Source organism: Rhineura floridana, chromosome 2 (genome assembly GCF_030035675.1).
Source record: "Rhineura floridana isolate rRhiFlo1 chromosome 2, rRhiFlo1.hap2, whole genome shotgun sequence".
Classification (NCBI taxonomy): domain Eukaryota; kingdom Metazoa; phylum Chordata; class Lepidosauria; order Squamata; family Rhineuridae; genus Rhineura; species Rhineura floridana.
Window position 1 is genome coordinate 5,610,397 of NC_084481.1, and position 14,771 is coordinate 5,625,167.

At 39.9% G+C, this 14,771-nt stretch overlaps 1 protein-coding gene across 1 annotated transcript in view; it reads left to right on the top strand.

Annotated features, from left to right (window-relative positions):
- The window catches only part of TRPM8 (transient receptor potential cation channel subfamily M member 8), a 57,922-nt gene that overhangs the window by 21,939 nt on the left and 21,212 nt on the right, over positions 1-14,771 (top strand). Inside the window, exons 9-16 of the mRNA XM_061607668.1 lie at positions 3,648-3,750; positions 6,473-6,591; positions 7,287-7,565; positions 7,733-7,828; positions 8,673-8,802; positions 10,087-10,232; positions 11,851-11,963; positions 12,466-12,682. Of these exons, the coding sequence (XP_061463652.1) occupies positions 3,648-3,750; positions 6,473-6,591; positions 7,287-7,565; positions 7,733-7,828; positions 8,673-8,802; positions 10,087-10,232; positions 11,851-11,963; positions 12,466-12,682 (1,203 nt within the window). The remainder of the gene's footprint in view (positions 1-3,647; positions 3,751-6,472; positions 6,592-7,286; positions 7,566-7,732; positions 7,829-8,672; positions 8,803-10,086; positions 10,233-11,850; positions 11,964-12,465; positions 12,683-14,771) is intronic.

The following is a 14,771-nucleotide window of genomic DNA, read 5'->3' on the forward strand; positions in this document are numbered from 1 at the left end:
GGATAAATGTGACTATGCCTTTAAGGGCACCTCCATAGTTAGTTTAAGAAGTTAAGCCCTAGCAGGAGGCAGGGCTATAAACCAGAGTGAGAAAGTAGCTAAAGGAGAAAAGAGCTGCTGTGTCCCTAGTTCTTTAATAAAACAAATGCTTGTTTATTTCCTCTGACCTAAAAGAGAACATTACAGTGGGCCTCCAGATGTTATTTGACACCATTAAGCCCAGCCAGCTTAATGATAGGATGATGGGAGCTGTAGTCCAACCACATTTTTGGAGGACATTACAGTGACTGCCCCTGCCCTAGAATCTATACACATTCTTTATTTGCAGCTTTCATTAAATACACTAACAGTTCAATCCTATCTACTCAGAATCTGGCTCCATTAAGTTAAATTGAGCTTACTCCCAGGTGAGTGTGTATAGGATTCTATCCTCTGCTGCACCCCTATGCACAGTTACCTGGGAGTAAGCCCCACTAAACTCAATGGGGCTTATTTTTTATTAGATATTATAGGATTGTGCTGTAAAGTCCCCTTTCGGATGGCATCTAGTCATTCATTCCACTCATGGACACATTCCAATATTTGTAATGCTATATTTTGTGCAATTCCAAAAGGATGAGGCTCTAAAGTGGATTTTTTTTGGCAGAATTAATAATTATACAGTTAGTAAGTTTGAGATCAGGTGTAGTGTAGTGCTTAAGACAGGGATGGGGAACCTGTGGTTCTCCATATGACATTAGATTCCAGTTCCCATCATGCCTGACTATTAGCCATGCTGTCTGGAGTTGATGGAGTATAGCAGTCTAGCAACATTTGGAGCATAGCAGGTTTCTCATCCTTGGCCTAAGAGAATGAACCATGAAGCCCCCACTTTGAATCTTGCCTCTGCCTTGCACTCACTAGGTGGCCTTAGATAAGATAACCTTGCTTAGTATGTATATACCAGTTAATAAAAAAAATCTCTAAGCAGTTTATGCAAAATAACAGTAAAAACAGACTTTAAGAAAAATAGACATAATGAAAGTTATCAAAATATAGATAAAATCAACTATTTTAAATATATATATAAATAAGAATTAATATTTATACTGATCTATCTTTCAGGGATATTCTAAATATACAACAAAGTAATGTATGTGAAACATTTTAAAGTGCTATATTAATGCTAAGTATTACTGGTATGGCTGTAAGCACTGCATGATATTTATTTTTCTCTCTCCTTTTGAATGTATTTGGATTTCACTGCCTGCTCTTTTCTGAGCTTCTGTGCCTCTATTATGCATTTCTCTTTTTCACTAAGTCAATGCACTTTGTTAAAACTGAGGAACTTGGGTTGTCCAGAATTTGTGGGCTGCTTGTGTCACCTTCCTAAATCACCTTTTGAAGACTAACCTGAAGGATAGGAGTGGAAACAACCTTTGCCAGAGCTGTGCGTTAGGATGCTTGTCCAAAAATAGAACTGCCAAGCAAATAAACGGGGAAAGCCCATGAGCTGATAAGATCACATAAGTTACACACATGATATTTTTGTTTTGGGGAAGAGATGAAGGAAATGTGGAGAAGATTGGATGGGACTATTCTATTCACTATAACAGTGATGTGTCCTGCATATCTTTGCCCATTTTGTAGAACCAGCCCCCCAATCCTATAACAGTATAAACTGAGGTGGCCACAGAGATGATCCAGATTTAAAATTAGCCAATGTCACTACTATCCCACTCCTCTATCTAGGAGAAGGAGTGAGGGGTCTCTCATTGGGTGGTATGCTTCACCAAGGGGTGCTGGTCCCTGGCAAACTGGATTTGGGGAGATTTATGTTTGATCCATCTCAGGATTTTTGTTCTCTTTGTAATGCGAGGAAAAACTGAGTGCATGGAAAATCTTAATGTTCTGTTTTTCAAATGGCACTAAGCCCCAATGAAGAAGTCATTTAATTTAGGAGGGAAATGGCTTTCTCAATCAGTGGCTCAGTGCTTCATCAAAATGTCTCTCTTTAGGTCCATTACCTGATGACTGTAATAAACTTAGAGGGCAGAAATGGCTCGTCAGAAATGCTTCTCAGTGCTGCTAATGATGTTCTCTTACATTTTGTGCTCGCAGTTTTGTTTTGCTACTATGGATTTTTAAAAGCTTCATTACAATTTGTTCCTTCATGGATATTTTCTAGGCACACACCAAAAACATTTACCTTAATTTTTTGTAATGGTAATTGGTTCCCGTTTCCATTTTGATCTATTCCTGGTAATGCTAGCATTGTAGGAAGGCTGAGAAAGAAGATTTTACATAAATGTGGCATCCATAGAGGCTTGCCACTGAGAAACTTGGTCCAGCTGGAACTCTCCACTGCGTGGATAATTTGGCTTTGCTCTGAGCAGTGAGAGTATAATTGTGGCAGACAGGGAAAGCCCCTTTGTGCGAGTCAGTGACGATTCCAGCACATGCCAGTCACAAGCAGGAAGTTGTACATTGCCCTCATTCATTCTAGAATCCAATACCACCCCTAATCCAGCCATTCCTGTCTCCATGGGGAATACATGAGTATCAGCCAACAAGCACACTTCACCTTAGTTGCATTTTTAAGATATCTAAGCTCATCTCCTTTCAGCAAGGGGACCTAGCCAATAGACTGTGTTAATTAGGTAAAGAGTTCCCCTTTTTTTGTATTTCCTGAGAATTTCCAAGATCATCCTTTTCATCAAAGGCATGAGCATCTTGCTTAGAAACATTTTTCCTATAACTGATTTCATAAGACATCCCCACTTTGTTCAGCCTTCTTCGTAGGAAGTTGCTCCATGCTGCTCTGGTTCAAACTTCCCCACCCAGAACATTCCACGCTTCTCCTGTTCTAGGTTCTTTCTCTTTCCCCATAGCAAAGCTGGATCTTTAAGACTCCACCTCAGAATTCCTTATTAGGAGACTATATATCTCTAGTCTTTCCCCTCTATCTCTGCAACAGTAGTTAAGTATATAGGTGTGGGTAAACTCACCTATATATGCATTATTAACCCATTCCTTTTTATATCTTTCTGTACCGGCATTTCTAGTAACATAGCTGCTTTTGTTGCTCCTAAATCATTTTATATTGGTATGTCAACCCTTAAACTGTTCTTCACTGATAAATAAATATTCCAGTTGCAGCACAGTAATATTGGTCCATACTAAAGTTTCCAAGTTGAGCCAAGTTATCAAAACCAATGCAAGTCTGTCTGTGCACACACAATCATCTCCAGTAAAGATCCCAAGAGTAGTATTGTTAATTGGCTGTTCAGCAAACACACATGTAAGATACATGCTTGTGTGAATGTGTGCATTGGTGCACCAGCAGATCTGATAACAGGCTATTCCCCCAAATTTGCAGTAATTTTTTTTAGAAGGTGGGAACGCATGTTCACTTTTAGGAAGAAGTCAGTAGTCTGTCTGACTATAGCAGTGTGAGTAACAGCAAAAGAAACTAGTTGAGGCCAAAGCAGGAAACAGGATCTACCTAAGTCTGATTTTGAAAGGAAACAACTTTTCACTGTTAATAAGCTAAGACTAAGTGATGTATATTCAGTAACTGAAAATATGTGTAGAGAAATAAACTTGGGCAACAGACTTTGTCCATGAAGAATCTCAGAATAGAGTAAACCTTGACTTTCCTTGTGTAGATCAAAGAAGTACTTGAAAATCCTCATCTGCTAACTGTGATCAAAATAGAAGAAGCTGGAGATGAAATTGTGAGCAATGCCATTTCATTTGCTCTTTATAAAGGTTTGTTGTTGTCTCATAACATTATTCAATTGTTTATGTTGTGTTTTTAATTAATTTTGTAAGCCACCTTGAGTGTTTGGGGTGGAAGTTGACTGATTGATTAATTCATCAATTAATAAAAAACAACTGAATGTGTTAAAAAGAAATAAAATAAAAAGCATATTGGGAGCATACATTGCATGATTAATGGTTTCTATTTTCTCATTATCTCAGAAACAATGGATTAGGCCTTAACCTTAACCAATCAACTGTGAATAATGCATATATTTTAGCAATTATTCCCATTTTTCCCTGTTGAAAAGAGCTTGGTAGAGTACTACTGAGTTCCTCTTGGCTTTTACTGTTATGGAACTATGGACTAGATTTTCAGATCCACATTGGAATTTAGAAGATTTTAATGTGTGTTAAGCATTTGTTGGTGGTGTTCAGCAAGAGCATCTAATTCCCCTGAACTGAAACAATCATTAAAATCACAGAAAATGTGAGAATGTGACGAGACACTGTCATGCAGGTTCTTAACATGTGGTCCCTAGGGGTCCATGGATGAACTTCCAGGGGTCTGTGAACTGGGTGCAACAAAAATTTAATTTTCAATGCAATAAAATTAATTTTATTTATTCATTTATGGGGGTCCATAGTTTCATCAGATTCTCAGAGGGGTCCGTGACTCAAAAAAGGTTAAGAACCACTGCTGTAGTGGATCAAAAGAACTTTAGTTTGGTCATAGAGAGATTGTAACTCCTCCATAGCTTTCTGTTCTTTGAAGCAGAATGGGGTAGAAATGGGGAGTACAAGTTCAAACATCTAGATGAGCCTTGGTGCTGTCTCAGAATTTGTAGAAGTTACAGGAGATGTTTTATCCCTTTGCCCTGTGATATCAAATGATTGCTGATAATTGTGAGAATACATACATGACGTTTTTTGTATGAATTTTCAGAGGGGCAGCCATATTAGTCTGTTGCAGCAAAAACAACTGCCTTATAGCACCTTAAATTCTAACAAATGAATTAGTGTTCATTAGATGCATGAATGATTATCTAATGGAGAATTTTTATATATCCACACATATAAACATAGGTTATTATATTAGAAGGTATAGGTTTATATAAATAAAATCACAAGGAGCTAAAGAACTAAGCAATGAAAGCCATAGGCCTTGGGATCATAGCGAAGCAATTTCAGTTCGAACTACTCAACTCATGAGAACGAAGCAAGTAGGCCTATGTGCATGATTAACTTTTGAATAATGACCATATTGTTTTAAGCAAAGAGACATAATCTTTGATTAATGTATTTTGAACTATGAGATCCTGAGAAATGGAATTTTAGTATAACAATCACATATATTCTATTCTTGATTTTGTAGAGCAAGAACGTTGACTAGGGGAAAATCTTGTAACAAGTATCAAAGTTTTAATGAGAGAAATGTTGAGATTTAACAATGATTTCTAAAATAACCCAGTATGTTAAACTATAATACAACTTTATAAGTGTGTTTTCATGGAGAAAAAGGTACTCTGAGGTGGCCTGCCTCTTCTATTTCTCTGAGGCTGAGAGACACTGGTTGGCCAGAATCACCCAGTCCTTTTTCCTAGGCTGTGTTGTCTTCAAACGTAACCTAGTGTTTAAATATAATCCTCCCTCATAAGCTATGTATTTTATAAGTAAGGAATGGGATTTCTGAGAAAATATAAGGAATAAGGAACCTTATAGCAGGCTAATAAAACTATGATGCTCATGGACGCCCTAAGTTAACCAATCTCAACCTGGCATCGTGGTATTGGTTAAGGAACGTGTTGTAATGTCCTCAGGTGTGGTAGCATCGGTCAAGGAGACAGTGGAATATTGGAAATATTAGTCAAGGGGACAGATTGACATTAGTCAAAGAAGGCAACAGAACAATGGGATAGGAGGTGGTTGCAAATTATGAATATACATATACTCATTTTAATAAAATTATCTGATTGGTTGGAAATATTGCAGGAGGAAGGAACTGTTACGTTATGTGGGAAGGAACTTGTGGGATTGGTAAACTAATGTCACATGTGTATTTACTACTGTATACAAGATCTATGCAGACTGTGCCTCTTTGCAGTCTCTCCTGGATGTTCCTGGGAGGCTGACTCTGCATATGCTTGTAAAGAATAAAGGCCTACCTTTTTGCTCCAAGCCTGTGTCTTCAAATTTCTTCAAGGACCCCCAGTAAAAGATGCCATAGGAGAAAATTCTCCATCATATCCTCAGTAGGAAGATGGTGAGGAGTAAAAAAGGAGATCTGAAGAAAATAAAATGCAAAAAAATACAAATTATGACAATTATATTACAGTTTAAATGTATGTAAAAGATGCACAGTGACCATTCACAAAGACTTCCTGATCCAGGATACAATCATGAAAACATGAATATTTAAAAATATGATTGGATGCAGGATTATACATTATTGAAATTGAAGTATTAAATTCTCTTTTGTACATTATTTGTAGCAACAGCATTATTTTTTCTTTTCTGATTTAGGCGGGACCATGTACAGAGAGATGTTCATTTTGGTTAATGGGCACAGTTGATAGAGAATTGAAGGCCTGTGGGGGAACACGTCCCTCCCCTCACATTTTTCCCTATATTGTTCCACCTCTAGCAGGGAAATGAAAATTGGAAACTAACCAGAAAATTACTTTAATTTAATTTACTTTAATCAACCACAAACTTTCCTTCTCACTTGTAGCTTTCAGCACAAATGAACAAGATAAAGATAATTGGAATGGGCAACTCAAACTGCTTTTGGAATGGAACCAGCTCGACCTGGCTAGCGAAGAGATTTTTACTAACGATCGACGCTGGGAAGTACGTACAGCAGCTCATGCCCCTTTCTTCTTGAGAAACCTGTCAAGCAGACAGGCTCGACTCTGACACTCACGTTGGAGCTGTTTAATGACATGAAAACTTGGAAAGTCAAGACAATCAGTGTCAGTATGGTCCATGTTGCTTTTTCTGACATAATAGAATGGAGCAAAGGGTTCTGTCAGTTACTCCCAGATAAACACTAAAATGAGGTGCTACTCTATAAAGCGTAGTAGTACTTTACTATAAGAATCCCCATTCAGCCATGAAGTTCACTGGATGACCTTGGGCTAGGCATTGCCTCTCAGCCTAGCCTACCTCACAGGGTTGTTGTGGGGATTAAATGAGGAGGGGGAGAACTATGTACACCACCTTGAGTTCCTTGGAGAAAAGGTGGGATATAAATGCATAAAATGAGTAAATAGTTGTAATACCAATAATTATCTTCGTTAAACTTTAAATTTGGAAAATGAGCATGTGTTTTCTGAAGCTCTATGTGGAAGTTATCTTCAGTGTGTGCCGGTATGATATGAAGCTATTGCCTGGTCTCTCAGGAGAATTTTCTCTTCTGTTAGGGTTATAAGGCTACCATAAAATATGAGTCACAATTTGTATGGCAGCAAAGAAGCACAAAACTTAGAGAGAGTCTTTTGTTTTCAAACTGGGTCAATATTTTGCTGCTTCTTGTTCCTTGCTAGTCTGCTGATCTTCAGGATGTCATGTTTACAGCCTTGGTGAAGGACAGGCCAAAATTTGTTCGCCTCTTTCTGGAAAATGGCTTAAATCTGAGGAAGTTTCTCAGTAATGATGTTCTAACTGAGTTCTATACCAACAACTTCAGCAGTCTGGTGTTTAAGAATCTGCAGATTGCTAAGAACTCCTACAATGATGCTCTCCTTACATTTGTCTGGAAAATGGTGGAGGATCTCAGAAGAGGAATCAAAAAGGAGAACAAAAGCAGCAAGGATGACATAGAGGTACAGTTGCTGGTACGTAAAGCACAATCTCATATAAGCAGAGTACAGCTGTTGACGTTTAGAACCAAGTAAAACAGAACTTTTCTGAACAGAAGGATTCAGAGGAGTCAATACAAAGTTCCTCTGTACAGTAACGTTGGCTTTATTCTTGCTTTATATGCTTTCAGGATGTCTCTCTCATTGCAAGGCACCCCTTGCAGGCTCTCTTTATTTGGGCAGTCCTTCAAAACAAAAAGGAGCTATCCAAAGTGATTTGGGAACAGGTATGCCACGCTTCCAGCATGACTGACATTTTTGTCCATTACACTTATATGTGAGTTTAACCAAGAGCTTTCTCAGATAGGAAATATATACTCATTAATATATTAATTCTGAAGGGTGCATTTGTGTGGAAATGACTGTTCCCCCTCCTTCTTAAAATGCCTGGGAACTATGATTGGAAACTGATGGACCCTTGGCAATTTTTATACACTGATGCTTTCTGAGTATATTCTGTCCTTGAATATTTTAATATAATGTGAGATGTAGACTGATCATTTTTAAACATCTAAAGGGGAATGAGAAATGAAAAAGAGGAGGGGAACAAAAAAGGGGCAAAAATTGGAGGATTTAAACCTCGGGTAGGTAGATTTTGGTGAAACCTCAGGAACACTTTCTAAAGTCAGCTCAGCAATAAAGACAAACTGCCTAAGGAAATAATGGAGTCTCATTTTTTGGAGGTTTGTAAGAAAAGGTCAGTGAGGCTTTTGATAGAGGTGTGTGTGTGAAATAGGTCACTTACCCTGTCTTAAAAATCAAACAGGAAAGGTTGGTCAACCAACTCCAACACCCTACTTTAAGACAGACAGACAGCCCGTTTATTTTGCAAGTGTTGTCTAGCTGCTTCAACTAGAAGCCATTTCACACTCCTTTAAAAATGGAGGCATTGCAAGATAAAGTAGAAGTGCTGCATCCACATAATTTGTCAAATATGGCTCCGGGGAATGGTGTACTTTTAAATTATGCAGTTGTCTTGGTGTTTGGGGACATTACCGTAATCGTGTGACACAATTACAATAACTTACAAGTAATGCTGTTTTCTAACCTGGCAGTTCTGTCTCTTTGCAGACTAGAGGCTGCACCCTGGCGGCATTGGGGGCAAGCAAGCTCTTGAAAAGCCTGGCTAAGGTAAAGAATGATATCAGTGCTGCTGGGGAATCGGAGGAGCTGGCAAATGAATATGAGACAAGAGCTGTGGGTACGTTCTTGTGATATAAAAGGTTCAAAACATTTCAAATTTAGCTTTGAACTTAGTAGAATTGTGAGACATCCCAACAGTGTGTCACAAATTTGGAATGTAGGTTCTGAAATGCTGGAAATTGCAAATAGTTAATTACACTGTACATTTCAAAGAATGTAGGTTCAGCATTTGATAGCCAATACAATGTATGGGTAGCCAATACTTCAAATTGCATGTCAAACCTAATAAAGGTTCCCAAACTAGAGACTGGCACAAAAGGCAAGGCTTTCAGCTGCAGCTTGCAAGAATATGAGCAAACCAGGTAATATATTACCTGTTTAATGTGCATAGATATCATTAGGGAGACAGGCACTCCCAATACGTAACATTTGTTTAACTAGATCACTCATTTAGCTCACTTGGACTGAAAAGCCATTTTTCAAAAGTTAAAAAAGAACAAAATACAGATAATATACTTAAAGAAGGGAAATTTACTTAAAATAGTACAGTAGGGCCCCACTCATACGTTCCAGATCCCCGCCTAAAAGCGAAACCCGCCGAAAAGCGGAACTCCTTCAATAAAATGGCACCCAACGCCCGAAAAATGCCATAAAAGCGGAACAAGAGCTGTATGAGTGGGGCCTTACTCTAATTTTAGCTGCTGTATTAGGGGAACGCTGAAAAGCGGGGCCCTACTGTATACAGAAAGTAGAGGCTATTTCTGTTGCCAATATGTCGCAAACCCTGCTCCCCTTTCTCACTGCACAGCAGAGAAATGCTGCCATGGTGGGAGAGATTGCTCTCTTTCCCTGTTTATAGCATGCTTGATTTCTGTACTGCATGGTGCGAAAGGGGCTCCCTTTCTTCTTACATAGCACAGAAAAGCGGCACGCTTGCTCTTCCCAGCTCCTCTTCTTTTTCCTTGCAGCTGAGGTATTGATTTCCAATCAGTGGGGAGGAGAAGGAGATGGGGGAGGCTTTAGCCTCCCCTCCCTGTGCTCAAAGACTACAGCTCAGCAGCAGAGAAACTGACGTCTCCTGCTCTCCTGTGGTGGTGGAGCAAGCAGCAGTTCTGGCGTGGGGCTTGGGCAGGGCTAAGCAGGGGAGACAGTGCTGAGGAAGAGAGCTCATGAGACCCGACTGAAGGGTCTTGTGGGCCAATTCTGGCCTCAGGGCTATTGGTTCCCTACCCCTAGTGTAAACAATGCATTTAACTATCCTGAAAACTATCCATATTGTCTTTCCAGGCAGACTTAAAATACAAGTGATGCTTCTTTCTGTCTGTGGGTTTATCATTTTTAGAGTTGTTCACGGAATGTTACAGTAGTGATGAAGATCTGGCTGAGCAGCTTCTTCTATATTCCTGTGACGCCTGGGGTGGAAGCAATTGCCTGGAACTTGCTGTGGAAGCGAAGGACCAACAATTCATCGCCCAGCCAGGAGTCCAGGTATAATACCTGAGATGCAGGCAGACAATCTACTGTCTGGGTATTTTTTCAGTGAAATGGAGTAACATTTAGGGTAAGGCAGCAGTCCTATACCCACTTACGGGGGGGAGGGTAAGACTTATGGCACACCATGGGACTTACTTCTGAGTAGACATATAGGTTTATGCTGTAAATGTCACATATGCTGCCAGTTCCTGATCTACTGATCTTTCATGGAAAGTAATTGTGTTAAGACACTAATGCTATCTTTTGATTTCAAAGTTTCAAACTATGCACAGAAGATGGCACAGCGTATCTTACAATGTCTCACACAGTCAATCCCAAACTGCATATTACAAAGAAATGCATGTAATAAGACTTTATATGTGGAAAATACACTTCCAATGGGGGACATTGGAAGTAGAGCTGAAACACTTGTCGTTAATTCCACCTTTTGCTGGCTGCCATTTTCCCAATCCAAATAGCTTTCCAAGGTAGCTTTTGTGGGGTTTTAAATGTTGTTAGAATTCTGGTTAAGAAATGCTGCATGGGTGGGATTTGGAGCAGAGAAAGGGTGAAGTGCCCCTTACGCCTCTTCCTCTGTCCTCAGCCTTATGGGAAGTAAAAGGCCTGTCAGACTACTGTTATGTGCAGTTGTGTGGAATATGTAGTTTAGGCCTAAGATAGCTCCATGTGAAGCAGTGTCTGCCTGACTTAAGCAGCAATTCAGAAAAGAATTTAAATTTAATAGGCCAAGCCATGTACTATAGCAAAGGTGGAAAACCCCATGGGTTTCTAGCTAGATTCACCGAGGGAAGGGGGAGGTGCCTCCAAATACGGCTGTGAGTAAGATGGACACAAAGCAAAGCCCATTCAATGAGAACCCCAGGAAAAGAACTATTGACCGGTTAGTACAAGTCCATCCCAAACAATGTTGCTAGGAACTTGCAGTTGCCTTTTTCTTCTTTGAGGCTGAGTGAAGCTCAGTTTATCATTTATTTATATATTTAACAAAACATTTAAGCCACTCAATTGTAAAAAAAAAACCAACCCACCTCTAAGCGCTTTGCAAAAAACACTAACATTATTGATAGAGCAGTTAAAAAAAGTAATTAAAATATTTTTTAAAATTGAAACAGCGACAGACTGAAAAGATTAAAACACATCAGCATCTATATGTCTGGATAGGCTTGCCTAAACAAAAAAGTTTTAAGCAGGTGCCAAAAAGAATACAGTGAAGGTGCTTACCTGATGGGAGTAGGCAGGAAGTTCGAAAGAGTAGGTGCTGCCACACTAAAATAATGATTTCTTAGAAGTGCAGAATCAGTATTATGCAGCACCTGTAACAGTGCCTGTTCCACAGACTGAAGTGCTCGGGTGGGCACGTATAGAGTAAGGCTGTTCTGCAAGTAAACTGGTCCCAAGCTGTTTAAGGGCTTTATGTACCAATAGTACCACGGTTGCTAATTGCATAAATCTGTAATTCAAGTATGGCCCCGAATCGACTGTTTCAGCAATAGAACTGCTTTGTGTACCTTCAGGCCATTTTCTGGGCTTGTCCTATCCATCTGAATAGCCACGATTATGTTTCTGCTGGTTGGGGAGTTTAGCTGGGTGATCTTATATTTCTGTCTTTCAGAATTTTCTTTCAAAACAATGGTATGGGGAGATCTCCAGAGACACCAAGAACTGGAAGATCATCCTATGCCTTTTCCTTTTTCCTTTAATAGGCTGTGGATTCATCTCTTTCAGGTAAATTATTTCCAGAATAGAACTCAGATGGGTTTCCCCTCCGAAAAAACACAGATTATTACCATCCTTTGTAGTATGCAGATTTCAGGTCTGTTTCCACTGCAGAGAAATCTCCAAGTATTCAAAGATGTTATTGTACTATTGCTGCTCTGGGGGCTCCTTTGGGAGGAAGGGCAGGATACAAATGTAATAAATAACAACAACAAAAATAATATACGTACTCGGAGAGTGACATCCTAAAAGGCAACCTAAAATATTTCATAAATAAAAAATATAATCAGTGTCAATGTGAGAATGACACAGAAAGGAGTTGTGCAACTGCCCTAGGCACCTATTGGAGGGACTAAGTCACAATAACTTGGCTATTGTGTTGCTGAGATTATTTTTATGTGATAGTATCCTGTCGTCATTGTTGTAGTTTAAAACAACAACCCACCACTCCACATCATACTAATTTTAGGCATTGTTAATTGGTTCTGAGCTGTTTGCTTCTGTTGCACAGGAAAAAGCCAACTGAGAGGAGCAAAAAGCTGTTCTTATACTATGCCTGGTTCTTCACTTCACCCTTTGTAGTCTTCTCTTGGACTGTCATCTTTTACATTGCCTTCCTCCTGCTGTTTGCTTACGTCCTGCTGATGGATTTCCAGAAAGAGCCCACCATGCTGGAACTGATCCTCTACGTGCTGGTCTTCATCCTGCTTTGTGATGAAGTGAGACAAGTAGGGAGTGCTTGGAAATCAAACAGGTTTTTTATTTCTAGGACATTATTCTAGCTGCGGAAAGAAGTGGAGGCTCCATTCCTATCCAGGTCTTCTACTTCTGTGTTTAATCGACACATAAGCAGGAGAGTGAGGATGAGCACACTAGTTCTCTCTGTCACCGGCACTCTCCATGAACTGAAGGGAGACTTACTGCAGAAGGGAACCCTTGACTACTTGTATTGGCTTCCACACAATATGGAGTAGGTTCCCTGCTTCAGATATGATTATGCCTCCAATTTGTGGAGGGTGACTCCAAGTACCCTCATCATCACTTCCCCCCTCAGAGGTTGATTGAACACAGAAGCAGAACACCTGAATGGGGCTCCAGTGGAATTCAAATCTAATGTTTTCTCCTTGCATCATGATTTACAATAAAGTATTTGGAATTGTGCCTGGATCATTATTACTTAGCCTCAGTTCGTGGATTAATTAGCATTTCTAGTGAGACTGCAATTTGCCATTGTGTCCATGCTGCCCTAGTTCATGAGGCTGTGCAGAGGTTGTAGCTGGGTTCAGATCCTTGTTATAAGCCAGTTCTAGTTAGTGTTGATGGTGAGTAAGGTCAGTGTCAATATAATGCTTAACTAAAGTTAAAGTCCACCTATAAGGCTACAGAGAACTGATGTGAGCCAGTGGAAGGGCTGGGGGAGAGGGAGCATGCCACCCCATGGCCTGCTTTAAGGTATCAAATCATTTTATCCAGTAGTGTAGTGGCAAATCCAGAAGTGCTGGGTCCTTTCATGATAGTCACAGCCATGTCCCCTTCTAAAATTATAGCATAATTGGGCCAGGCTTGAATACTGCTTTCTGCTTCTCTGTCACTGTCACCATCTTTTCTCACCATGAGAGACATTGTTGAATTACTGAATTCACTATCTACACATTTGTCCCCTACAGCTACCAAACTGCTTGATGAAATAGATGGGGTGCCATCGTCAGAATTCACAGTCTCTTTTTCTGCAGTTATGGAATTCTCACTCTCCACAACTTGTCTTGGCTTTTTGAAGGAGGAACTAATAAAGGCTTGCTTGCAATTGACACTCATTGGGGCCTGCATAACTGACTCTGTAAGCCAGACAGCAATAAAGAAAAACACAAACATATTAAAAACTGCTGGGTGCATGCCACCCTTTCTCTGGGGACTTTTTTGCTGCTGGGTTAAGACAAACTCTGTTTTTCCTAAATGAAGGAATTCACAGTCTTTAAGCAGGTCAGGCACTCATTTTGCACTCACCTTCTAAAAGGTAGGAAGGTATTTATCACAGAATCATAGAATAGTAGAGTTGGAAGGGGCCTATAAGGCCATCAAGTCCAACCCCCTGCTCAATGCAGGAATCCAAGTTAAAGCATACCTGACAAGTGGCTGTCCAGCTGCCTCTTGAATGCCCCCAGTGTTGGAGAGCCCACCACCTCCTTAGGTAATTGATTCCATTGATGTACTGCGCTAACAGGAAGTTTTTCCTGAAGTTCAGTCAAAATCTGGTTTCCTGTAACTTGAACCCATTATTCTGTGTCCTGTACTCTGGGATGATTGAGAAGAGATCCTTGATATTTCCACCCCCTTCTCCTAATCTCCCTGTGTCATTCCCTCCTCCTTCCACACATACCTAGAATGTTAGAAAAAGAAAGAGGTTCTGGCCCATTCAGGAAGTTTATTATGTTGTAAGGTAAGGAACCTCCTTTGCTGAGTTTCCCTTCTTGGCTGCCACACTAAGACTGAGAGTGACTGCATTTGGTCAGAGCTTATGAGTTTTAGGAGAAAACGTAAGCATGGAAATTCCTGATCCTAAACTCTGATGTTGGCTGCACCACACACACACACATACTGTATACATACATTCTTAGACATATTCATTTGCATTTCACTTTACCATGCTTGACACATACATAAAAGTTGAAACACCATCACACACATGCGTGCACACACACACACACACCCTTGAACATATTGTTTCTAACTTTTCCTCCTCTTCCCCTTGCCCTAGATTTAGGCTGAAACGAAACCATACCTCCTTCACTTCTCCCGCTTTTTCCTGCTGCATTGAGA